Source organism: Neolamprologus multifasciatus, chromosome 10, assembly GCF_963576455.1.
Source record: "Neolamprologus multifasciatus chromosome 10, fNeoMul1.2, whole genome shotgun sequence".
NCBI lineage: Eukaryota > Metazoa > Chordata > Actinopteri > Cichliformes > Cichlidae > Neolamprologus > Neolamprologus multifasciatus.
Genome location: NC_140448.1, coordinates 8,208,345 through 8,234,423, shown reverse-complemented (window position 1 = coordinate 8,234,423; position 26,079 = coordinate 8,208,345). Strand labels below are relative to the sequence as shown.

Sequence of the window (26,079 nt, the reverse complement as noted above, 5' to 3'; positions counted from 1 at the left end):
ATGCGCCGAAGAGACTTGTGAAAAGGAGATTTGGGAAAATTACCCAACAAGTCGAGAGAGGAAGTCATCATCCAGGATTTAAATGCAGTTTGTTTTCTTTGAAGGGGCGAACACCTTAAGTGAATGCAGCATGCGGCTAAACTAGACACGGTAATCTCATCCCGGGTCGGCTGCTCTGCGTGTATTTCCAGTACACTGCTGCTGCCGTGTGGTTTAACGTTACTACCGCTAGCAACTAGTGAGTCATATTATCACAAACTGGTGAGGACACACTGGTGAGTGCGGTTAACGCTGCTAGCAGAGCACCCCCAACTAGCTAACGGTACCTGGAAATAAATGAAACTATATCTGGTTAAAGCTACTCTGGGGCGACCGTCGACCACAAGCAGGCTGCTGTTTCTCAAAGTTCAAGCCAACTTAGCGTTAGCAGAAACGATGCACTGAGAGCTAACTTCGTCTCTTGGTCGAAGAGCCAACAACGGCAGAATGTGGCTTTAGCTGGTAAGTTTGTTTACTTCATGACTCACCAACCACTATTATTTTACTTGGCTAACGTTGTCGTTAGTTGAGTTGATATGGAAGCCAAGGTCTATATTTACAGCAGCTACAAATAGGTTTAGGCTATGTGTAGTCGCTGGCGTTTTTCACTGCACATGCTACCATTTGAAGTGTTTTTAACCTTTCTTTAAAAAAAAAAAAAAAAAAAAAAGGTTAAATCGCCGTCTTTGATCCAACGTTCGCCGCTAGTGTTTATTGTGGCATGGCAACCGCACAGCTGCAGAAAAGTCACATCTGTAGCGTTTAGCTTTTTTTCTTACGCCAACTCTGACTCAGAGTAAGCTGGCATAGTTTTAGCTCAGTTCTGTCTTTTTCTTTCACGAAAGTTCATATATAATTAATATAAGGCTGAATTCATCAGTTGTTTTTCCCTCTCAAACAGAAATGTTATTTTTAACATAAGTAGAAAGAAACAATTTTCTTGGTGGGGTACATCTTAAATGCAACCCTAGTTGAAGGCCCGCCTCAATAAATAAATATGTGTGTATTTATTTATTTATTGAGCACCTGAAGACTGTAAGAGACAGAGAGGGAGCTTTAGCAAGAGTAACTAAGTAATGGTTTGCTGTATGACTTCACCGATGTCTCATATCATTGAAACACAAGAAATGTTGTTCCACTCTTCTTTTTGCCTTCTTTCATTTTGCTACTCTCTTGAGCTTTACAGCATTTGAGTCAAATTAAGGTCTAGACTGGACCATTGTAACATGTAGATATTTTTTTGTTTTTCTTCCACAGTCTTTATGTTATAGATGCATTGCTGTGCTTGGGATTTTTTTTTATGTATTTATTTAATTTTTTTTGCACGACCAGCCCCAACTAAACTTTACCAAGCTTTAGATCTTAACCTCTAGAATACTTTGGTAAACAGAGGAGTTTAGGTCCTGTGGCTGCAAACAAGACCAAATGATCACCCCTCTAACACGTTACTATGAGATGTTTGTGATGATATATACGTGTGTGTGTGTGTATGTGCATTATTATTCAAGTGCATTTGATTAGCAACACCTGGCTGATTCTCATGGAAGTGATAAGGGTGTACTGAGTTTGTTTGTTTTCTTTTGTAATATTACATAGACTCCTGTTAAAACTTTCTATTTTAAAGATTGTACATCTTTAGATTTAGAGGGAGTCCCCTACTTATATATTATTTAACAACTAACAAGATTAAATTGAGAAAAAGAAATCAGTTAGCCAATAACAGCACAGATATTTAACACTAACAAAACAGGATTAAGTGTAAAAGACTAAAATCACAAACTGCAAAGAGGTAATACATTCCTTGAACTGTAAAGGACTGCCCCTGTACTGTAATAAAACCCATAAATGCTACTGTTAAATTCAACATGGCTCTATGTGTTTAAGATTTATTTTACTCTATTTGCTAACCCTCCACTTAGTACTTTTGGCGGAAGTGCATTTTCTTTCCACTTTCATGTAGCTCAGCAGTGGTTGAAGATGGGAGGATGTTCCCTTGATAGTTAAAGTGTGTAGATAACAGTTTAGTGATGAGGATTCCAAGTGACTTGAATTGATACAATGGGTCCACTGTAGCTCTCTACCACACTGTCTGCTTCAGAGGAAGGAAATGTTCACAATCTCAAAAAAAAAAACCCTCTGGGGCATAGATGCATTGCATTTTTATGTGGTTTTCTCTTCAGCTCTTGCACACATCCCAACCCTACCCACCCCCACCCCCCTTTGTCCTACCTGAACACTGTTTACAGAGTTAAAGTTGCAATTAAATGGTAAGGGGAATGCACTGCAAACCCAAAAATGTAAAAGAATAAAAAAAATAAAATAAAAAATTAGAGAAACAGAAAAAAAAATTGAAATCAGGATAGACATACAGTTTTAGGCAGTAGAAACCTTGATAAATGTTTAAATGTCAGTGTTGGGGTATTGATTGTTGTCTCAATTTTTGCAATACAGGACTCATCAGATGGAGGAGTTCACAGCAGTCATCCCATCTGCTGCTTTCTAAACTTCAGCTATTGTGCCTTTTATCAAACTTGTGCTCCTGTAAGTGTGCTAGCCATGGCTTCTCGCAGTGTTGATGAGCCACCAAGTGATACCAGGAATTTACCATCAGTCTCCGAACAGCCTTCAAGATGTTACCCAGATGATGTCGCGGGAGAGCTTCAGCCAGACACCATGAATGCAACAGTGAAATCTCAAAAATCTGGAAAATTCAGGAGAACTGCCTTGACATTTTTCGGAGTTCGTAAAAGTATCTGTATTCTACCAAGCTTTTTTGGAGGAAGGAGCAAAAATCAGAACAAGTGGTCCTCTAAGAAAGGAATCAGCAAAAGCAAAACCCATGACGGGCTGTGCAAAGTCAGTCAGGATGATGGTCTAAGAAGCGGGTATGCCTCGGCTGGAGATTTTGAGTACCACAGCCAGAGGGACACTGTGGGAGAGCTCCACAGTAGCTGTAGCAATGAATGTAGTCATCCTGCTGCTGAGCAGAAATCACTGACTCTTGGTCGGCAAAAAAAGGGTTTGAGGAGTCTTTTTCAAAGTTTTAAGCATCACAGAAATCACAGAAATGATGGATTGGCTAAAACTGAAGTGATTGCAATGTCCTCTCCTCACTGCAAGAAAGAGGTGCCTGTTGTCCGGGACATCAGCCAGTTTGTCACAGAGTGCCTGGGATCTGAACCCAATGTGCCTGATTTTGTAGACGTCACAAGTGATATTTCCATTGGTCCTGAACGTAATGAGGCCGATGTGCAGACAGTGTTAGAGAGGAGTCTGGAGAAAGAAAGCCCAAAGTCAGAGGTTGACGAGCAGGTGAGTGATGATCAGCTGGAGGAAATGAATTTGATAGCCGTAGTCTCCAGTGAGTATGAGGAGCCAGCTAGAGGACATAGCGAGCCCTGTCTGAAACTTCAGATGATGTCGGAGACGTCCGAAACACCGGCTGGCTCGACAGATCAACTGGACATGATTTTTGGGGATGTCGCGTCATTGAAAAGCTTCGACTCCCTCACCGGCTGCGGGGACATTATTGCAGATCAAGAAGACGACAGCATCACAGAGAGTACAGTCTCTGGAGAGAGGAGCAGAAATGGAGGAAAGAGGGCTTCTTGTTATCTTACTTATCAGGGAGGCGGCGAAGAAATGGCCTCACCTGAGGATTTGGATGAAACTTGTCTTCAGGATTTCTGGGGGAACAATAGTTCAAAGGAGGTCTGCTACAGTTGCAATCAAGACCACACAGACGTGACTGCTGAGCTGACAACATCCCACAATATGGACTTGCTGAATAGTAGCAGCGGACAACAAGCCGGTGGCATGGACTCCTCCTCAATTGCTGATGTATTAACTCCTCAAAGTGAGCATCAGGAGTCAGTTCCAAATAGTGATGAGGGCTACTACGATTCAACTACACCAGGGCCAGAGGAAGGACGAGAAAAAACGGACAGATTTCAAACAGAAAGGCTACCCAGGGACAGTTACAGCGGCGATGCCCTTTATGAACTTTTTGCGCCTGACGAAAGTCTCGTGAGCCCACGTTATGAAAGCAAATCCAAACTTCCCATTTCAAAACAGGGTGACTATTCAAGTCAACCAGCTGATGTTACAGATTCAGCCTTTGTCCCAGAAATGAACAAATTACAAATAAGTGCAGAATTATATAAAGTTCATGATTTTCTGGAGATGCCCAGCACATGCAGTAACTCCTTGGAGTTAGCACACAGCGTGGTTTGTCGGCCAGAAATTGCTATGAATAAAAACTGTAACTTGAACTCAAAAGCCCAAGCTTCAGTCAGAGTAGATCATATAGAGCTGCATATATATGATCAAAAAGAAGATATGCTTGCTTCCAGCGAAAAAAGAGCCAAATCCATAAATGCTGACACTGAGAAAAGGCATAGCAGCTTATCATTCCAAAGCATGTCTGACCCAGACTTTGAAACGTTTTGTGAACCCAAAGAGGAACATCTCGAGGAAAACAAGCCTGTGGCTTTACCGTACCGAAATATCACTTCTCCGTCTGAAGATTCTAACAACGACATGGACGATGGGCAAACTGTGTGTTTTTCGCAGGCACTCGTGGACTTCACAAAACACACTCAAATGTTGAACAACTTGCACGACAATGTGGATGACTTGGAGACAAATTCTGCCATCACTCCAAATGTGGAGGCCTTGCCTACCATAGTCACGTTTGATGTAGTGGATATGCATAACGAAGGTGAATATGATGAGCAGATTCACATGGAACTGGAGGAGGACATTTCATCGCCCTATCAGGAATTTGAGGAAAGCTACCTACAAAAGGATGCATTTGCTGAATGTGACTATCAGATGTTAGACCTATATGAACAGAACATGATCAGTAATACATGGGCGGTTGCCAGTCTCCCACGGCACCTCGGCCTTACAAGAGTCAGTCAGTCCATGCCTAACCCATTGTCTCTAGAGAGGAGAAGTAGGTCTCTGGACACAGAAAGCCTTGAGTTGAAGATGCCTGACGCATACAGAGAGAACAGAGATGCTATCGTTTCCTGTCCTCAGACAGAAGAGGACTTGGAGAGAGATGCCTCACCATATTACAAGAAGAATGTAGTCGTGTCTGCATCAGAAGTTCGACACAGCAGCAACACTATGGCCTTATCATGGCAAACGAGGTCAGAAATGGCTTTGAGCCTTCCTCTGACAGATGGGGAAATCAGTGAAAAGATGCAGCGTCTCAGTCAAACCCAAGTACATAAACACAACATATTCTCTGTCACATCCAGCAGTGAATCCCAGCGTCTTTGCTCTAATATGTCGGACAGCATCTCCTGTGATTTACTTTCACCGAACACTGAGCTTTACAACAGACAGTGCCACCCTCCTTTGCAGTTAGAGTCCTGTTTACCTCATAGCACTTTTGTTTATTCTGGAATGATGGAGGACGCAGCCGATGATATTGATGACAACGTTTTTTGTCAGACTGCCACTAATTTGCAATCCTATAATCAGTGTGGTAAAAGTCACCAGGTTGCAATGTCTCATACTGGGAGTCCTCTGAGCACATGTGTGTCTAAGGATGAAATGTCCACCATCAGTGAAACAAGAACACCGAGGGATGTAGTGTGACCTGTAGCCTGCAACAATCTTCCTGAGGCAACCTTGAAGTGGAAGACTCTCAATTTTTTAGTCATACAGATATTATAACATGTATATTTGTCAGCGAGTGTTTTTATGGTCAACCAATGGAGGAATGGTTGTTCAATTTTTATTTGCACAACTGCTTCCATTGAAAGGTTGTTGACACTGTGATAGAATGGAAGTGGAATGAAGTTTGGGAGTGTGTGACATCATTAGCACAATGCTTGGAAGTCAGATTTTTCTGACTTTATTCAGATTTTTCTGAATTTTCTGCATTTGCACAGTGAACAGTAGGTTATGTCAAACTGGTTACATATATGGTAGTCCATCAAAGGCATTTAAGGGAGTAATTGTTTCATTTGCATTTGTATCGAATCATCTCATTAAGCTATTGAATTTCACTAGAATGTTCATGCCCACGTGTAGCCTCTGCATTCAGGCCTCAACAATAATGTCATACTTCGTTTTAGTGGGTATTCATTAGCCTGGTGTCCAGGCTGACCAAGTCCTGCTTACTTTGCCAGTTGCCTCTAAACACATGAATGCTTATGCTTTTAATGCCAGCTTATGTTTGTATTTTCTTTTCTTGCTTTTCCACAGCCTATTGCTCTCATGAGGGTTATGTTAGTCCCTCTATGCTATTTTTTTTTGCCATACTGGTTTAAGGAAAAGACAAAAAGAAGTGTTAGAGAGAAGCACCTCCATGGGGTATATATGAATCACATTAAGCTGTTTCTATTTTTATCTTAATCTCAAAATGCAGGTAATTCTTACCAGATCCAGAACAAGATGAGCAGGTATTAGAAATGTACAGACAGTCATAGTTCATGCTTCAGCTGCTATTTGCTTTACATACTGTAGATAGCTTTGCAGAGCAAAGCTACATTATTTGTATAGTATATTTTACATGCAGATACCCTGTTTGTGAAAATGTTCTGCAGTAGTGCGTGTAGAAACAGCTAAGAAGTTAAATATGTTAAAAAAAATGGTTAGAGGCAACAAAATTAAAGGGAAAAAGCTACTATCAGCCACAAGCTTAATGTTTGTTTGTAGACTGACAATCCAATCTGGCCTTTTTTTCAGTTTAGTTTTTTTTTTGTGTGTGTTGTTTTGTTTTTGGCTTATTTTGCAACAGCTTGACCACCTGTGAAGTGCAGAATTCTTACTAAAATGTTGCACTCCGTATTTGTGCTACTGTAAGCTTGCAGAATGAACAAATGGCTTAGTTTTTGTTTTTTATTTTTATTTTTAATATAAACTGCTATTTTGTCCATGTATCAGTTTCTTGTGCATTACTGTTTGTTCAGTCAGAGGTTAAATTGTCAGATGATTGTCATAGATTTTTTTTAACAGTAATATTAAAAGAAATGTCAGAGAATTTGTATTTATATTCTAAGCTATTTGTACACTGTAACATGTAATCTGGATTTTGCAAATTCCTTTTTTTTTGTTTTTCTTTTGTAATAGTTTTACAGTTACATTCAATTCATGTTACAGTGGGAAATTTCTCTTGAAAATCTGTTACTTATTGAAATGGAAACACTGCCTTAGGTAAAAATAAAGAAGCCAAAACGTTTTCCATTTTCACTCCTCTTGTTTTCTTGCACTCTTCTGTGTCCTTACAAGATTTTAAAACAGAACAGGTGGAGGACAAAAGAATAAGTGGTAGGCCTTAAACATGATCTACTGCAGATGGACAGTGCCTGAATATCATGTCCTTAAGAAGTAGGGAAAAAGTCCAGCATGGAACCCGACACAGGACCTGACTGATGCATCTGGTCAGGAGAGGGGTACAACCGTGGGTATCTACAGCAATCTGTAAAACACTCTGGAGGCTGTGTTGTGGTTTGGAACTGCATTTCAAATAGTGGTGTTGGAGGTATTGTCAAATTAAGAACAAAGAGAAGTACGGTCAGATTTTGATCCACCTGCAATTCCATCTGGAAAGTGACTAATTGGCAACAGATTCATTTTTAGCATGACAATGATCCCAAACACACTTCCAATACAGTAAAAGCGTACCTGGATGATTCAAAACAAAACAACTATATAGCTCATTGATTGGCCTTCCCAAAACCGGAACCTCAGTATTTGCCCTGTTGTATATTTCCAATTATGTTTGCACATGTTTAAGTACATTTCTACACTCAATTCCCATTATCCTAGCAACAAATAAAGAAAAGGGTGACTTAAGAGTTTTGACACGCTACTGTATATATTGAAAGTACATGACAATAGTAAGTCACTCAATGCAACAAAAACAGGGCAGTTGGACTACATTGCACTTCTTCTAAGAAATAACACCTTGATCGGTGTTTATAATAAAGAGCTTCTCGTCATAGAATGTTTTTCAGAAGGCAACGAAAACAAGTGTGCTTTTGTGTTTTTGCTTTGGAAAAACGACAGTTCTCAAACTATCACTACACGCGCCCAGGAAAAAAAAGCATCGTGAATGTTTGATAAAAACGCATGCTGAGAGAGCGGGAGGAAGAAATCGGCTGTTTTGACCCTGGTGGCTTTTCACAGTTAAGGTTACTTGTTTCCTTCGCCTTATCTGGCAACCCTGACCAAACTGCGACAGCGCCAATGGCAGCAAAACATAACTGTTACAGGCGAGGAGGATGACAGCAACAAGGTGAGATGAGCATCGTTTGAATTCAGCGATGGCGGTGATATACGTGCAGAATATGTAAGGCATCGTAACGTATTGGTTTTGTTTTAGTTACATCTGAAATGTTAAATGAGCGTCAACTTTACCTTAAGTTACTATAGTATTCCGGCAAAAATGTTAGCACACGCTCAGCAACTGAAGCTAACTCACGTTAGCATATTAGCCTGTGATGCCTCTGAGATGGCTTTATGTTAGCTCAGTCGCGTTACCTAGCGTTGCTACCGTTAACCAAATAAGAGACCTGGCTTCATTGACAGGGTTGTTGGTTAACTTGTAGCTTGCAATAGGTGTTTTCGGCCGTTCTCAAGCCATTGACGAATAGGACAAACCCTGTCAAGCTGTTGTTTTTATGTAGCGAAAATGTTGACTCCAGTTGTCTGAGTAGACTGGCTTGCTAGCGTATGCTAACCACAGCCCGGGGCCTAAGGGTGTCAAAGCAGTTCTCTTGAATCAAACTGACTTTCAAAGACGACGTCTTGTGCAGTGGTCATGTTACAGCGCTATTGTAAAGAATGCGTTGTAAGTACAAACTGTCTTATAATGACATGTTGTTTAACCTTCCTTTCATCCCTCTGAACTCATGATGCTGTTGCTAAAGATATCAAGCACTTGAGCTTTTTGTATTGACGTGTCAGCTTGTTAGCAGAATCATTGCAATAACACAGTCCACCAAAGTTCATTCAGCAGTTCAGGAGGGTCACTAGGATTCATGTTCCATTTTAACCTTAGTTACAAGTCATGTAGTTTGTTTCCTGTAGAGGCAAAAACTTGCTCAATCTGAAAATGGACTTCAGTCATCACATGTAATTTTGTCTGCTGTCTCTGTCCAACTTAGTGTGTGTTTGTGTTTGGATGCGTTCATGAAACACAGGATTAAATAGAGGAGTCTGTAAAATTCTGTAAAAGTCTGATTTAGCGCTATGTAAATAAAATTGAATTGAATTGAATTGTAAAAAAGCATTTAAAAAACAGCTAAACTGGTTAAGAAAAAATTCTGTCAGCAGACCAAAGCTGGTTGGACCTTAAGTGGTTAATAATATACAAAATTTAACTTGCTGGGAAGAGGGATCATGCCTTAAAGACCTAAACATATTATCATGATTTATACTTTTGTTTGTATCACTATAATTTGTTATAATTCAGTTTTGTTTAATGATTGCACGAAGCAGAAACACCCTTGTGTCTTTAAGCACAGCAATCTATAAATAACGATGATACTTGGAAGAAACACATTCCTTCCTGCTTGCCATGGATTATAACTGCAACTGTAAGTGACAGGAATCCACTAAGATAACTGCTGAAAACTTGATGAAAGTTGATGATTAGGCCATATGATGAAGAAATTAACATTTTAAAATTTAAATTGAAGTTTGTTTTGTTGTATTTTTTCTTCTTCTTTTTTTTGCAGTGAAAACTGCTGTTAGAGCTTGTGGAAATGTAGTGCCAACCAGCATTAATTCTTCCTGTTATACATCAGATGTCTGAAACACTGATCAGGGTCAATGAGGAAATGACATTTTATTTCCTTCTTATATTGAATCATATCCAAGTAAAAAAAAAAAAAAATCTAAATGAAGTTATTTCCAATACAGTTCCAGATCATTGTTACACACCCTTATGCTAGTACAAATAATATGCACATGTTGTCTTCTTGTCTTCTATTGACTTTTTGATACTTTAATTGGTGAGCCACAGATGTAGAGCATCTTCCTATTGCAGTTTTGGGGTGATGGAGTATGTTGAAGGAGTATGTAGGACGTATGTTTACACAGAGTACTGGAAACTGGCCGTGCTGATTATGTATTTACATTTTGTGTTTAGCAAAACCACAAAATATGAGAACAAGGATTGAAAGATGTAATGTTTTCTTAGTTCTATGTAAAGTAATGGAAAAGTGTACCAAAGTAACAATTTTAAATTTATTTTCTTTATCACACTGGTGATTTAGCTGGTGGTTTAAGGTGTCAGCCTTGATTTCAAGATGTATAACAACACAAGCATTAAATGTAACACCAGCTTGCTGTGTACTGCAGTTTATTCCTGGTTTGTTCTGGATACTAATGTTGGGTCAGCTGCACGAAAGATGGCTTCACGGGCCTGCCTCACTTGTTGCTATGAAACAGATCTGCATGAGCCTGTGTGTGTGCAGGGATAGTCTAGAGGTCTTGCTGAGACTAAGCCTGTGAATCTGGAGGTGGAAGGGAAAGGATTGAAAGAGCTCTAGCTCTTTTTAAACACGTATTCATGTGCTCATAAAATGTTGTAAATGACAGTGGGTTGTGTGAGCCTTTGTACTGTGTCTGCCACTAATCCTAGAAGTTCCACAACAGTGCCTCATCGCCCTCTCCTTCGTCCTTCTTTCAGCTGCGTGCTTAGATATTCAAACCATGGTTTGTTCTCTGTCCTTACACAAGTAGTGATGAGGAATGAGACTAGGCTCTATTGATGCAGTAAGCCTACACAAAACACTGACATCACAAGGTATGCTTGTTTAGCCATAGATTGACCTTCAAAGTGGCTCCCATGAATGTCGGTGCCTGTGCAGTGTTTTGCCAATACAGTGACGGAGTGTTAATACGTGAGCCAGTGCTTAGAGTCAGACAAATGATTCAGTCAATTTTCACAATGCCAAGACTGGCTTTTCCTTTTATAATGCTCACCCCAAACAAAGGTCTAAATGTCAGTTTTAAAATTTTTAAATCACTCCTTCATGAGTTTTGATGTAGAGTTGTATCGCAGCTGTGGTGTTCTGCATTTACTGGCTGCGTGAAGAGAGATGATGAGCTGTGTTTGTGTTAGTCGTGACTGGTAAAAAGGAGTTAGCTGATGACAAGGCTGTGTTGCTAAGCAACTCACATCATGGGCTGTGCCTCTTGAAGCTCGAAGCTGGCTGTACTGTCTCTGCAAGACTGGGGGGAAAGTGTAGTATTGTGTGTGTGTTCAGTAGAGTGCTTACCATGGACTTTATTTGATTATCAATATACATGTGTAAAAACAATGTGCACTCTGAGCCGTTGGCAGCGTGTTGTGGTTTAGACTCCGAGCACCCCAAAATCCCCGCAGTGCTTTACCATAAAACAGCTTTGCTCCCTGTGGAATTCTCCTCAATTCAGATTGATTGTCAGGGGATTAGTGGTGCAGGCTTACACTGTTCAGCCCACACTTTGTCTCAGGTTATGTTAACTCGTGTACTTACACCCCATGTATGTCTGGCTTCAATGTTGCTATGAAATATGGTGTTTATTTTAAATACCTGTGTGATTTGAATGTTTTTGTTTTGTGTTTTTTTTTGGGGGGGGGGGGGGGGGAGGGGGGGTAGTTTTGTTTTTTTTTAACCAGAATGCTGTGATTTTCATTTTAAAACCACAAAACTAGAAGGACTATGCACTAGGCAAGAGATCAGTGACACTTTAATGTTTGTATCTTTGGCTTTCGTTTGTCCAAAAATTGAGATTGTTGTATCTGTATGCTACATGAAAATAAGCAAAGAAATATACACAAATCTGTTTAGGTTTATTGGTAATTTTAGTTTATAAATGCAACACCTTGCCAGGTGCTTTGCTGTAGTTTGTAATTACTGCTTAAGATACATAATTGGTTGTCAGATTTTTATGAATTAGTTGTCTGTGTGTGTGACATGTTACTTTTCATTAAAAATGCAATAAAGCATAGTTTTGTAGTTATAATTTTATAGTCAAGTATAGTTTGGGGATATTGCAAGTGAAAATAAAAAGATTTTTTTTTTTGTTGGAGGGAAGTAGGAAAAGTTCAGTATGTTCCTCCATTTGTCAATGAGTAACCATGCCCGACGGCTACCAAAAACAAGCGCTGCTTTAACTCTTTCACCCCATAAAGATGATATATAAAGATCTCCCCAGTACACTTAGTGTGATCTCTGACTTCATCATTAACCTCTGATACGGAGTCATTTAGTTCTATAAGCAGGCCTGAAATGTGACAGAAAGGGCTTCAAGGGTTACTCCTAGTAGGCTTTGAAAGGGTAAAGAGTAAAAACATTGCAGTTGTGGACCCCAGCATCATAATTAAGGGGAAAACCCACCCATGGCAGTTATTTGCTAATTACAAATCCAGTGTCTCATGTAGCAGTGTCAGGCAGACCAGTCAGCATGTGTGATTATTGTGCTCCATTTGCCTGAATAATTCAGTCACTTACTGCAGATGGTATTGTTTCTTGCTGGTGGAGAACTTACTGGTCTACCACAAGTAGGGGCAGAAGACTGGGACTCAAAAGTGTTTTCCCAGGTTTTATTGGAATTTGTTAGAAGACATAATTATAGACTAATTTGATATATATTTCGGAGTTTAGTATTCTTAGTGTTTTCTATTAAATAATCTCAAGTACTTACTTTACCTTTCAACATTACCTTTACTATGTATAAAAGAAAGCTGGGAGCACCTACTGTACTTATAACTGAAAATCTGTCATCCCTTCTAAGTTAGTATTACGCTGGACCATCCTGGAACCAAAAGCAAATCTCTGATATGGGACCCTCCTAAGCTGCCATGCAATCCATTGGTCCTGTTTCCATACCACAGATTGTACTAAAGATTGACGTCACTCATTGGTTTACAAACTCCTGTTCTAAAGCCCTGAAATGGGCATTTTCATATGAGCACAGTCGCTTTGAGGCACTTATAGTGTAAGGTAAAGACCTTACAATAATAAAGATAAAACCCAACAATCAAACAACCCTCTTTGACCAAGCACTTGGCAACAGTGGGAAGGAAAACTCCCTTTTAACAATTCATGATTTCTATTTATAAATTGTCACAAACAACAGGAATGCATATATATTTGTCAAATAAGATAAAATAACCTTGTCTTCAAATGTGGACCAGCCATAGTTGCCACACAAAAACCCCCATTTTAGGAAAGGAGGGGCCAAACTTACTATATCGTTGTTAGATTCATTCTGGTATCTTCCCTCAGTGTCTTTTTTTGGTCTAACTTCAGATTAGGTGCTCAGGAAAAAAAATGATTGATGAAAGAGACATATTGACTCTTATTTTTGTTGCTTTCTTGCAGGATTACATAATTTGATTTTACCTGCTCACACAGTAGAGGCCGTAACCCTTTGGCCTGGAGGAGAAGCCTGCAGTGCTAAAAGTCCATCCCTTAGCATGATTAGCTGGTTGTGGTGGAGGTGAGGAAGCATGGAGTGGAAATTTGGGGTGTCAAGACAAACGTGATGACAGCATGGTCCATGGTGGAGAAGCTCAAAATGGAAAAACGCCCGTGCAGGGAGGAGAACATTGACTCAAGCGAGGTGCAGCATGCCACTGACGAGTCTGAGGATGGAAGCAGCTCAGATAGCGAATCGGAAGAGCAGCAACATCGAAGGGTTCAGGTGAACAGCAGTAGCTGTAAGAGAAGGGAGCCACTGGCTGTAACAAAACCCCACCGACAGCTCTGTCGCTCCCCATGCCTTGATCGGCCCAGTTTTTCCCAGAGTAGCACTGTGCAAGACTTTCGTGAGGATGAGACCAACGCAGTACCAGGGGCTAAGCCCACCAGTGAGCGAGAGTACCAGACTAAGATGGAATTTGCTTTGAAGTTGGGCTATTCAGGAGAGCAGGTTGAAACTGTGCTCCACAAGTTAGGGTCTGCTGCGCTTATTAACGATGTTCTTGCCGAGTTAGTACGGCTCGGAAACAAAGCAGAGCCTGAAAACCAGTCTTGCAGCAGCAGTACAGCCACGTCAATATCACGCCCCCCCTGTGTTAAAGAGACTGTTAGTCCCGAAGTGTCAGTGGAAGAGGAATCTGTGGATAGTTTTGATAACCTCAGGCCTATCGTCATCGATGGCTCAAATGTGGCAATGAGGTGAGGGACACAGAGACGTAGACTCACATTGAACTGGTCTGTTCTCTGTGCAGAATAAACGTATTGTCCTGAAGTATTTTCCTTTAATAGTCAGCTGTTCCATGAAGTTAACTAAACCTAATACTGTTCTGTTTTGATAGCCACGGAAACAAAGAGGTGTTCTCTTGTCGTGGCATCCAGCTTGCTGTTGAATGGTTTCTGGAGAAAGGACACAAAGACATCACTGTGTTTGTTCCAGCCTGGAGAAAGGAGCAGTCAAGACCCGATGCCCTCATCGCAGGTGACTGTGCATTCACCTTACATCATAACACTGGTGCTATTTAAAGAGCAGCCTTTTAACTTGCACCTGTTTATTATAATAAACTGTTACCAAACTGATACACATAAACTCACTCAGTATTCCTCTTTCAGATCAAGAAATCTTACGCAAGCTGGAGAAAGAGAAGATCTTGGTTTTCACCCCGTCTCGGAGAGTTCAAGGCAGGAGAGTGGTGTGCTATGATGATCGCTTCATAGTGAAGCTGGCTTATGATTCTGATGGAATTATTGTGTCAAATGACAACTACAGAGACTTGCAAAATGAGAAGCCAGAATGGAAGAAATTTATAGAAGAGCGACTCCTAATGTACTCATTTGTCAATGACAAGTAAGAAACTGTTACTGTCATTTTATGGCATAGCTATACTATGTAAAATGCTTTCATGAATACCACTTTACACTATACAAATAAAGTGTCTTTTAGAAACGTGTCGGGGTTGTTTTATGTAAATAAATCAACAAAATAAAGACTATATATGTTGCATGAACTGTTGCATTTTTATATTGTGATCTATAGTAGACAATAGGAGTTTTTGAATTCTATTCTGTGGTAGACAGTTTTGCATTTAATAATAAATATTTTTGCTATTAGGTTTATGCCACCTGATGATCCATTGGGAAGACATGGACCAAGCTTAGAAAATTTCCTGCGCAAACGCCCCGTTGTTCCAGAGCACAAAAAACAACCTTGCCCCTATGGTAGGTTCTTTCTTCAAAATACTGCTATTCTGTCTGGATATCCAATGTGTTTGATTTTCTTAACTTAATCTTCCATTTCTTTGTACAAGGGAAAAAATGCACATATGGACACAAGTGCAAGTACTATCACCCAGAGCGTGTCAACCAGCCACAGCGCTCCGTGGCTGATGAACTACGGGCTTTTGCCAAATTGTCTGCAGTGAAAACTATGAGTGAAGGGGCTTTAGCTAAATGTGGGACTGGTCCAGCAACAGTAAAGGGGGACAACTCTGAGGCCAAACGCGTGGCACCCAAACGTCAGTCTGACCCCAGCATTCGTTCAGTGGCCTGCGAACCTCCAGAGGCACTGTCCGCCATTAGGAAGTCTGAGACAAATTCAGTGCCTTCCCTCGTGTCTGCTCTCAGTGTGCCCACAATGCAGCCAGCCAAGAGTCACGCAGCTGGTGCCTTGAACACACGATCAGCCAGCAGCCCAGTGCCAGGTTCTTTGCAGTTCTCTCACAGTTCTCTGGAGCACATGTCTAGTGTACAGTACCCTCCTATTTTAGTTACTAATAGTCATGGCGCCTCTGTAACATATAGTGAACAGTTCCCAAAGTATGACTCAGTTAGTGACCATGGCTATTATTCACTGCACAGTGATTTTTCAAATATGAGCATGAGCAGCATGCATAATGTTGACAGTTTCTGTAGCATGGAGCACGAGCATGTGTATCAGAGAAACCCCAGCCACTGCCCTGAATCCTGCCTCAGCCATTCAAACAGTGACTCGTTCTCGTCTTATGGGGACCTGTACCCAAGCTCTGTGGACAGTAGCTTAGAGGAGAGTATGAAGGGGCAGCAGCAGTCTCCCGCACAGACTAGGATGCAAGCGTTCTCCCACGGGTTTCGTCATGAAGCGCTGACTAGGGTACAGAGTTACGGACCAGAGGAACCCAAGCAAGGCCTACGTAAGCAGGCTGGGCCTCATCTAGCACCACATATCCAGCATGTTGCAGTGGGAGCCAGGTCCAGCTGTCCTGGAGATTATCCCCTAACTCAGAATGTTCTCCCACCTTTGTCCTCACAACCCACACGCTCGCTAGGTATGACTCGTATGGACAGCATATCGGATTCGAGGCTATATGATAGCAACCCAATGAGACAGAGGCGACCTCCACTGTGCCGTGAGCAGCATGCAAGCTGGGACCCTCTCCCTTGTGGTAATGAGTCCTATGAATATCATTCATATCCACTGAGTAACAGCTTGATGCCATGTTGTGAGCGGGTGATGGTCCGCAGCATGCCAGACAAAATGGAACAAATCTGGAACTCGCCATGGGAGGCCCCATCTGGAGCTGAACACCAAGAGCGGTATGCTATCCCAGACCATCAGTATCAAACATACAGGAACCTTTGTAACATCTTTCCTGCTTACATAGTCCATGCTGTAATGGAGAAGAACCCTCATTTGACAGACCCGCAGCAACTTGCCGCTGTCATTGTTACAAAACTGAGGTCATGCCACTGAACAGTTAATTGTATGAAACCTTCAAAATGGATTTAATAAGAGAAATGAGGATTTCTTTGCAAAGATAGGCACATGTTAAATGTTGCTCCATGTGCAACGTCTGCCCTCAGGAGTTAGTCATTTTTAAATGTTTCTGGTAGGATAGAGGACATTTTTGTATGAAGTGGGGTGTAGCTGATACAAGCCAACACCTTATTAGAAATCTGGTTCATAACGTATTCATACTACCTGAGCAGGAACAGGGAAGCAGCGTCTGTTTAACATGAAAGGTAATTCCTGTATTGTCGTTAACCTTTGGCAGTACTGTACGGTGTCCCTTAATGTGGAACATAATACTGCTGTATTTAAATGATGTTACATGTTGTACAAAGTTGTAGAGGCTGAAAACAATATGAAATATTCAATCCATTTTGTAAAATATATAAATAAAGTAATGTGTGAAATAAAGTAAAATAAGAAATAATGAAATCTAAACTCATTATATGTATTTATATATACAGATGACACCACCTGTCACCTTTTAATCAGCGTTCAGCTTTTAAGGTAAAAAGCTGTTAACAGAATTATCATTTTTTTGCTCTTGTTAGCTGTAAAAGTCATTAAAAATGAACTCCTTGAAACACACAACACAGATAAAGATTTTTAGATTTCCTTTTATTATAAGGCTGCAAAGGCCACTTAGCTAACAAGCTAACATTCTAGGTACGTTGTAAGCACAGAAGACAGTTTATTATAGGAATTAAAATTGGCTGATTAATTCAGAGAGCAATCTTTTAAAGACCAAAAAACACTAAAAGCCATCATTTATTTCTTCATTTCAAATCAACAGCTTGATATTGGCACTTGTGAGCTAATCGACAAGCTTGCTAGCTAGTTAGCATTAGTTGGCAAACACAGTAACAAAACTAAGGAAGTTTATTTACTTCTTTATTTGATATCGCCAGCAAGAGAGGTATTTAAAATATGTATCTGTATTGAGATGAAGTCATAAAAATACTAATTGGACTGTTGAAATATTACTTTAAACTTGATTTTAACCATCAAACTGTTCCAGAAGTTACTGGTTTATTCATGTATTTTACAGAGGTGAACATGTTTATTTCATTTAGAATTGTATAGCTGGGTTCTGTTTGGAGATGGCTTACCATCATAATTTAAGACTAAACTGAACCCTAATGTAATTGTAATTAATTTCTGTAATATTGAATGCGCGTATCAGTGTGAACAATTGAATGAGTAAACGAGTTAGGTAAATATCAGCACAGGAAATAATTACATGGTCCTATCTCCCACATTTTTATGAAGATCCTGTTCAGGTGCTTTGAATGCGTTATGAAAGGCATTTAAAGTGTTACTGATGCAGTGGAACTATAAGTAACCATGCAGCCTGCCTCTGCTGTAAATAATATTTAGGTTTTCTTTTGTTTGTTTGTTTGTTTGTGTTTTTTTTTTTTTGGGGGGGGGGGGGGGGGGGAGATTTATTTTGAAGATGAGTAAGAGCGAGGTAGGTATATACCTCACAGCATGAACTATGACATTTTATGGCCTTATATCTGAGTGACCTCACACTTATTCATTGTCCAATTGGTTTCGGTGAACGTCTTTGTCATTGAAGCCTCATAATTTCAAATGTAAAGCACTATCTCAGTATCTAAAGAGATATATTTTCTCAGCCTCACTTAACAAAGCTACTATTTTGGTAGAATTTGACAGTGCACAAAGCAAGCCAAAAAAATTATTTGACTTGTATATATGTGCGCATGTACATATGATCACAGAAAAGCCATTATTTCAAAGTCATTTATAAGCTGCTAAATAATGCCAAAAAAATAATTTATATAGTGTCAGTATTCAAAATAATTTTAGTTCACAGGATCAATTGGATTATAGTATAAAAAGAGCATATGTGTTTGGATAATTTATATAGTGTACTGTATAGTTCGCTGTCTGATTTTATTGGATGCTACATCCAGGACTTTCCTCTTTATAAAATTGTCAAATCTGTTGTGCTAATCCTTTTCAGTGTGAAGTATTCAAAGTATCTTTGTTTCACGCAGTAGTTCTATTGGACTTGTTCAAGTTGCCGCTGGAGCAGTTTGTTTTCAGGTGCAAGTCAATTTATTTTCTAACTACTTTTACATGCACCTTGATAGTGTGATCATTTGAGCTTTAGTCAGTTACCTAATTATGATTCATAAAAAAAAAAAAAAAAACTGTTGTCTTCACTTTAAGTCATCAAGTGCTAATGTGCATGACACACCTAAGCCAGGGAAGGCGGTATCACTGTGGCAGTTATCTAGCAAAAATCCAAGATTACTGCATCTAAAGTTATTATATCCAAAGTCTAGTCCAGTGTGTGGTGAACAAATCTATGGATTTTAATATTAAATGAAGTGGTTTAGTGTATTAAATTGAACAAGTGCATTTCTAACATTAAGAAGGTTTTTAGATGGAAATATGCATGCAGTAAAACATGCTCCCCTATTATAGAGCACATCTCCTCACATTACATTTAGTTCAGTTGCGCCTGTAAGAAATATTTTCTTGTAGAAAGTAATTTCTTATATAATGTACATGCATTTCAAATATGGCAAAGTTGATTGAAACTGCAGAAAGGAGACTTTTTACTCCGTCAATATTCCTGTGCACCTAAATAAGTCATCCAATCTTATGTCGTTACCTGACTTCCAGCTTCCTCTCATGTGCATGTAAATGTGGTAAAACTGAGAATTCATTGCTCCTGGCTATGATGTGACTTTAGTAGGGACATTGGAAGTTGTAGAAGTATATTCTTTGAGATGGAAACAGTGTTTACTATCAGTTAAATGTTTGCACATGGAATTCTGATACCGACTGAACTGAAGTTATTTATCAGATAACTCTGAGGATCTGGCTTAAATAGTTAGGCCTGGTAGTAAAATAAATATTCTGATATTTTGTAAAGTATTAGGTTTAAATAACAAAAAATTGAATGAACACATATTAAATACATTTCTGTGAATGCTTGAAAGCATGTTGGAGATGACATTTTCTGTATGGCTTTTTATAGGAGGCTGGACTGCTAATATACAGATGTACAATACACATGCGTGCAGCTGGTCTCTAAGGATTGTAGAAAGATTTGGCTGTGCCTTGCAGCACACTGCTCTCAGGATGCTTTCACTTTTCTAATTTTAAGTCTTTCCTGCCAAAACCAGCGGTTACTGGCAAAAGTGTACTCTGATCTAGTAGTTATATATAGATATATTTGTGAAATTCCTACATGTAACATGTAGTACCTTAAAGTTAGTTATTTATGGTTGAGACATGAAGATGGCATTGCAAAACTTTGTACTTTTTGTGAATATCCTCTTTATGCACCTTGAGCGTTCAAACAGCGAGCTAACAGGCTGGATTCATGTGGTGCAACTTCAGAAGGTATTTGTTTTCCATAAGGGTGTCTCTGTAGCCAAAGACAAATGTCGCAATATTAAAAAGTACTCAAAGAAGTTGTTTTCTTGATTTGCTCGTGGTTTTTGTAACAGTAATGCTGATTGGAAAGTGTTGAACCAGGCCTTGAAAAATTTCTGCCCTTATCAAGCCTAAAAATGATGACGTTGGGTACTAAGTTTGGTATCTGACTTCTGATACTAGGCGGTCAGGCCTGTTATTATTCTGCTTCAAACAATACACTTGCAGAAGTTGTACTATGTAAAGCCAGTCCATATAGCAGAACCATGCTCCTAGCGCGTTTAAAGGGAAATGCCACTTATTTTCAGGGTTCAGGAATGGTAACCCCTAGGCCTGCTATTAAAGTGCACAGTGGTTAAAGGCTCATATGTAAAAGATTCAATTGAGTTTTAACAAACAACAAAAATACATTTGGTGTCAGTTTATAGTTCGTGCCCTTCATTATGTTAATAAATGATTAAAAACGCTATAAATTAATGTTTAGCTTGTATTTTAGAAAACGAAGTGGCACCAGACTATCACAAAGCTGTCTATTTGTCATTTATTCAATGGATGTGTTCATGAATTTTTAAACTGAGTGGTATTACTCTTTAACAAGGCTAATTATGTGAGCCTGACCTTGTCTCCTTGGTGGTGCTTTTAAAGATGCATATATATATATATATATATATATATTTCTTTGTAATGTTTAGCTAGAACCGTAATATGTAGACATAAAGAAAAAAAAAACTGTTGAATGTGTTTTGCCCAAAATTATTTTTGGGCTTTGCTGACTTTGTTTTTCATGAAAAAAGACGAGGCCACGTTAGGCCAGCTGTCTGTTCATGAGAAGGTGAAACAAACTGCCTAAATGTTTCTTCATGTGAAACAATCAGATTGCAAGGCTGCTGTCAAGGTTGTTTCTGGCATTTGGCTAAAAGTTTGCGTGCCATCCTTTCCCTTTGAAATAATTGAATTGATCTATGCTCCAAAAACTTTTGGAAAACTTTGCAAAAACACTGAAGCGCTGTATGCTACAAGAAACGGCTCTAAATAAAAAACAAAACAACAACAACAAAAATTGGCTTTGTTGCTAATTGTAGCACCAAATTAAGATCAGTAATTTGCCTTTTTCACTTAGAAATATTTAACCTTATTGAGGTCCATATTCAACATGAACACTGGAATAGTCCATTGGCCATGAGCTAAATTGTGCGTGTACTTAGTAACTGTAATGTAGGATGTAGGCCACAGCATAAATCCACCAAAAAGCAAATGGTCTGGGTTTGTTGTTATGTTTTGTGTTAAATCTGGAAACTTGTTTGGCAATGGACTACTTCCAGGATAAAAATAAAAACTTCATTATTTTTGGTACATTGAAAGTATTTAGCAATCTTTCTTCTTTTTTGTTGTTGTTGTTGCTTTGGATAAATGTTACAGACCATAATGGTGGTTTTTAATCCTCTCCCTTCCTTTCTAAGTGCCGCAAACAGCTAAGTTACAAATGTCTAGAATTGACTTTTGCTTGTTGATACAAATTGTATCTATACCTTGAATGTAACAAAATATGAAATGTATAATATGAAAATAGTTTTGTTTAAATAAAGGGGGAAAAAAAACAATGCCATAATGTTTGTGACACTGTGTGTCACTGGGAGTAGCCCACTGGTATGTACTTATTCTTATACTGGGTACAGTAGTTAAATTACAGGGACATTTATGTGCTACATAAACGTGCACAGATACCCTGTGTACAGCAGTAAGCATAGTGTCCTCTCTGTACATAGTGTTATATATATATATATATATATATATATATATATATATATATATATATATATAAACATAAATAAAAAATTACATTAAATGTACACTGCTGTGAAAAAGTATTTGCCCTCTTCTTAATTCTTTTTTTGATTTAGGATATTTGTCACATTTAAACATTTCAGATCAAACAAATGTGATTTAATGTAGTTTTTAAATGATGATTTTGTTTATTCAATTTAAAAAGCTAGCCAAACCTGCCTTTGGCTTAGTACATTAAATAGTCATTTAAAAAACTGCATTTTGTATTTACTTGGGTTATCTTTGTGTAATATTAAAACTAGTTTGATGTGACAAATATACAACTGTGACAAATATAAAAAAAAAAAAAAATCAAGAAGGGGCAAATACTTGAACAGCACTTTTACAGCGCAATCTGTAAATGTAACAGGTATTTAACTTGTTTTAAGTTGTTAAAATAATTTTGTGTTGTAAACATGTGCATCTATTTCATCTGATCTGATATGTCTTTATGCTATTTGAATGGGAATTTAAATATTTTTGGATATATTTTGCTGAATAAAATATGCCAAAGTTATTCTTGGGTGGCTTTGTTTAAAAAAAACAAATAGAAAAAAAAAATCTTGTGATTCAGCACACGGGTTGTCATGCAATGTATTCTATATTTTTGAAGACAAAGGTTTTCTTTTTCACACACTGTAAGCAAAGGGTAACTAGACAACAAACGCAAATCAGTGCATAGCCTGGCAGTTTAAAAATGGTTAAAAGCACGATACAAAATCTGCAGTCTATCATTGGCTGATGTCTGGGTGCCAAGTGATGTCACCACATACCATCCACACCATTGGCAAGACTGAGACTGCAGTATCATTAGTGACTGTAATAAAGTGCCAGTTTTCACTCTGATTTGTGTTTAATCCGTATCGGTCTTGAAAGATGCATTTGAAACTGGAATTCTCTTAGAATGCTTGGCTGTTGATTTAATGACTAACCCTCTATGTTAACAAAGCAGAGGTGTGTTGAATTGTGGATTCTTTCAGTACTGAATTCTTCACCAATTGTAATTTATTAATGTTGTTATCCGAGGCCAGTTTGCATTTGATTAGCACCGTTTTCAATGTGTTAACACGGATATTGTCAGTATTATATCAGAATCTGTTGTTGGCTGAAATCAAGACCAAAGTGATTTTTGATGTGTACACTTCTCATAACTGTCATGATTATTGATTCAAATAGTTTTCGGCCCTTGATGTCTTGCAGTTTGTGCGACCATATGGAATGCTGGCGTACGAAATGTCACGACAACAGGTACACGCATATAAACAGGACTGTACATATACAGTATACAGTGTAATACTCAGGTTAAACACACAAACATTTTAAATCGCAGACTTGGTTGTTTTCTAATACTGAGAAATGCAGTGGTCACCTTTCTGAAGTATGTGTAGGTCTCACCTTTGAATAGACCATTGTGTCTGCAACGTGAAAAAGGGAAATATAAAACAAGTTTTTTGTGTTGTGATGATCTGCAGTATTGTAATTCACACTGACTAGAAAGCATTGCTTTTATAGACTAATATATAAGAAAATAGACTCTTTGGGTCGGTGGGCTCAAACAAAATGTAAGTCTTAATGACAAACTGTGTTTCTCTCCATAAATAAAACAGAATTCTGTTCCAACTGTGTTTTATCTCTTTTTAATGAGGTGGTTGATTATAGAAACAACCGTGTTATTTATTTATTTCCTGAAAAGAGGAAAGGTATAATCCTCAGTATGCAATTAACTTAGATGTTTATTACCCATTCTCACTCTCCAGAAGGACAGGATACTGGATAGAGGTGGATGGATTGATTGTAGACACTGCTTTATATATGATAAATGGACAGGTTCTTATATAGCCCTTTTCTACTCAAGCACTCAAAAGGGCTTCATAAAGCATGCCTCATGCTTCACACAAATGCTTTTTCTATAGCTAACATTCACAAATAGATGAATGCATCAGAGAGCAACTTGAGGTTCAGTACCTAGATAGCCCTAGATAGGGATTAAACCATCAACCTCCAATTAGTAGATGAGCTATTGTACCTCCTCAGCAACCTGTAATACATAATATTTCATTTAATATAGACTTAGAATCAGGCAAAACCATCAGCTGAGGCGAAGAGTGTAATGTTACATCATTTGTTTTGAATGATGTGTTATGGCATAGACGTGTTGATTTAAAATGTATTCTGAAAGTAGCAAAACCGTCCTACATCATTACTGGAAGATATTTGTCAAAATTACTTTTCCCCTTTACCATTTATTTTAAAGTAATTCTAGCCTAAATATACTTTGAGATTCAAAGAGAAATCAATTTGTACTTCTGTAAAATGATCCCACAGGCTGATGCTATAAACCACTCTGCTTATATACTGCCGCTGTGCATGTGCAACAGGTTACACGGCACATGCACACTCTCTGCTGGTGGAGCGGTGCAATAGCTAGAGCCATGCGCCACTGACATGTGCAGACTTTTATTGTTTTATATGAAACAATTATAGAAACCTAAAAAGCCTCTTTAATTAAAACTGTCAAATACTATAATCTGTCTGTCTGAGAACTCCTGTCTCTGGCTCCTAACTTCTAACAAAGCACTTACTCCACTGCTCCTGTGAGACCTTTTTCAACTGCTGTCAGGTCTGCTGATGGATACTGTGCTCAGTGTACTTGAAATGATAAATTGATATTTAGGTAGACTTCTTGGGATTAATATCAGCTATGAAAGAAACTACAAGTTGCAGATGAAAGTTAAGGATTCATTCTGACAACATTTCTATACTGCAACAAATACTGTGTATTTTATGCCCCAGAATATGATAATCTGTTTTTTTACTTTTAGATCATTGGAAACTCAATAGGGTTCGTTTATGAAAAAAAGAGCATTCCTTGCACAATGTTAATGTTCAAAAACCACTTTTCAACAAGAAGAGTGGACATGTCCAAGAAACAGTCTGCTCTCATCTGCTAGATTGTGACAGCTGTACACGTGTGGTCTTGGAGCCGTCTTGCCTCTGATTTGAAAGCAGCATGCAGCTCATTCAGTGAGACTGTGGGTGGTCATCCACCATCATCAGAGATGAGTCAACATACAAACTCAGTGACATCTCCATGCTGCGCTCTCACTGAGAATATTCAAACACCAGCGCTTTTCAAAGATTCCTATGTAGCATGGACTGATTCTTATATAGCGCTTTTCTACTCTCTCGGAGCACTCAAAGCGCTCTATACAACATGCCACATTCACCCAATCACACACATTCTCACAAGCACTTTATCTATACTTAGTGCTATCTAATTACATTCACACACATTCATACTCCGATGGACGCATCAGAGAGCAACTTGGGGTTAGTATCTTGCCCAAGGATACTTGACATGCAGACTGGAGGAGCCAAGGATCGAACCACCAACCTTCCGATCAGTAGGTGACCTGCTCTACCTCCTGAGCTACAGCCACCCCTGTATGTAAAAAGCAGTGTAGAAACCTCTTTTAAGGTTCACGATGTTGGTTTACTGCACTGAGACAGTGTGCAGTTTCATGATTTAGGCGCTTTATGTGATGCATACTGAAAGAGGAGGCCTTAGAGTTTGTATTTCATCATATTGCACGCTGCACTTGTAAGTATGTGACATACCTCAGGCCAACTGATCCCCTGACAGAGCTAGATAAATTCCAGAAAACACAGAGTTTGAACAATTTATAGATTGGTGTTAAGTACCTTGACAATAAAAAATCATTCCTCTGAAAATGGTCAGGTACAAGGACTGCACTGAAAATAAATGGAAATGGAGCCATTGTCCAAAGAAAGGCTTTGAATGACCATCAGAAAGCCTGGAGAACTATGCCTCAAGACCAATTTAAAAATTACAAGAAAGCCTATAGCTCCTTGGAAGCAAAATATTTTTAAAAATGGGGGGTGGTTCAAGACTTTTGCACAGCACCGTATGCATTATTTATCCTATAGTAACCCAATTCTACAAAACTACATTAGTAAAACAACCACAACAGTTGAATTAAACAGTAATTCAAAAGCAGCCTTTTTATTTCTTAAGTCTGTGAACGATGTAGCATATCAGCCTGCAATTTTGCCATTAACGATGATGATTTTCTGGGAAAT

The 26,079-nt window shown here is 38.8% G+C and overlaps 2 protein-coding genes across 2 annotated transcripts; both read left to right on the top strand.

The window, feature by feature from the left end:
- Positions 1-15: 15 nt before the first annotated feature.
- LOC146509547 (APC membrane recruitment protein 1-like) lies at positions 16-9,272 on the top strand. The gene is made up of 2 exons (XM_085174634.1): positions 16-501; positions 2,491-9,272. The coding sequence occupies exon 2, from the start codon at positions 2,596-2,598 to the stop codon at positions 5,647-5,649; it is 3,054 nt and encodes a 1,017-aa protein (XP_085030760.1). The 5' UTR covers positions 16-501; positions 2,491-2,595; the 3' UTR covers positions 5,650-9,272.
- A 2,393-nt stretch (positions 9,273-11,665) lies between these two features.
- On the top strand, positions 11,666-25,425 carry zc3h12b (zinc finger CCCH-type containing 12B). The gene is made up of 5 exons (XM_085174635.1): positions 11,666-14,177; positions 14,318-14,457; positions 14,589-14,823; positions 15,088-15,194; positions 15,284-25,425. Exons 1-5 carry the CDS (start codon positions 13,543-13,545, stop codon positions 16,702-16,704), a joined length of 2,538 nt encoding a protein of 845 aa, XP_085030761.1. The 5' UTR covers positions 11,666-13,542; the 3' UTR covers positions 16,705-25,425.
- Positions 25,426-26,079: the final 654 nt, after the last annotated feature.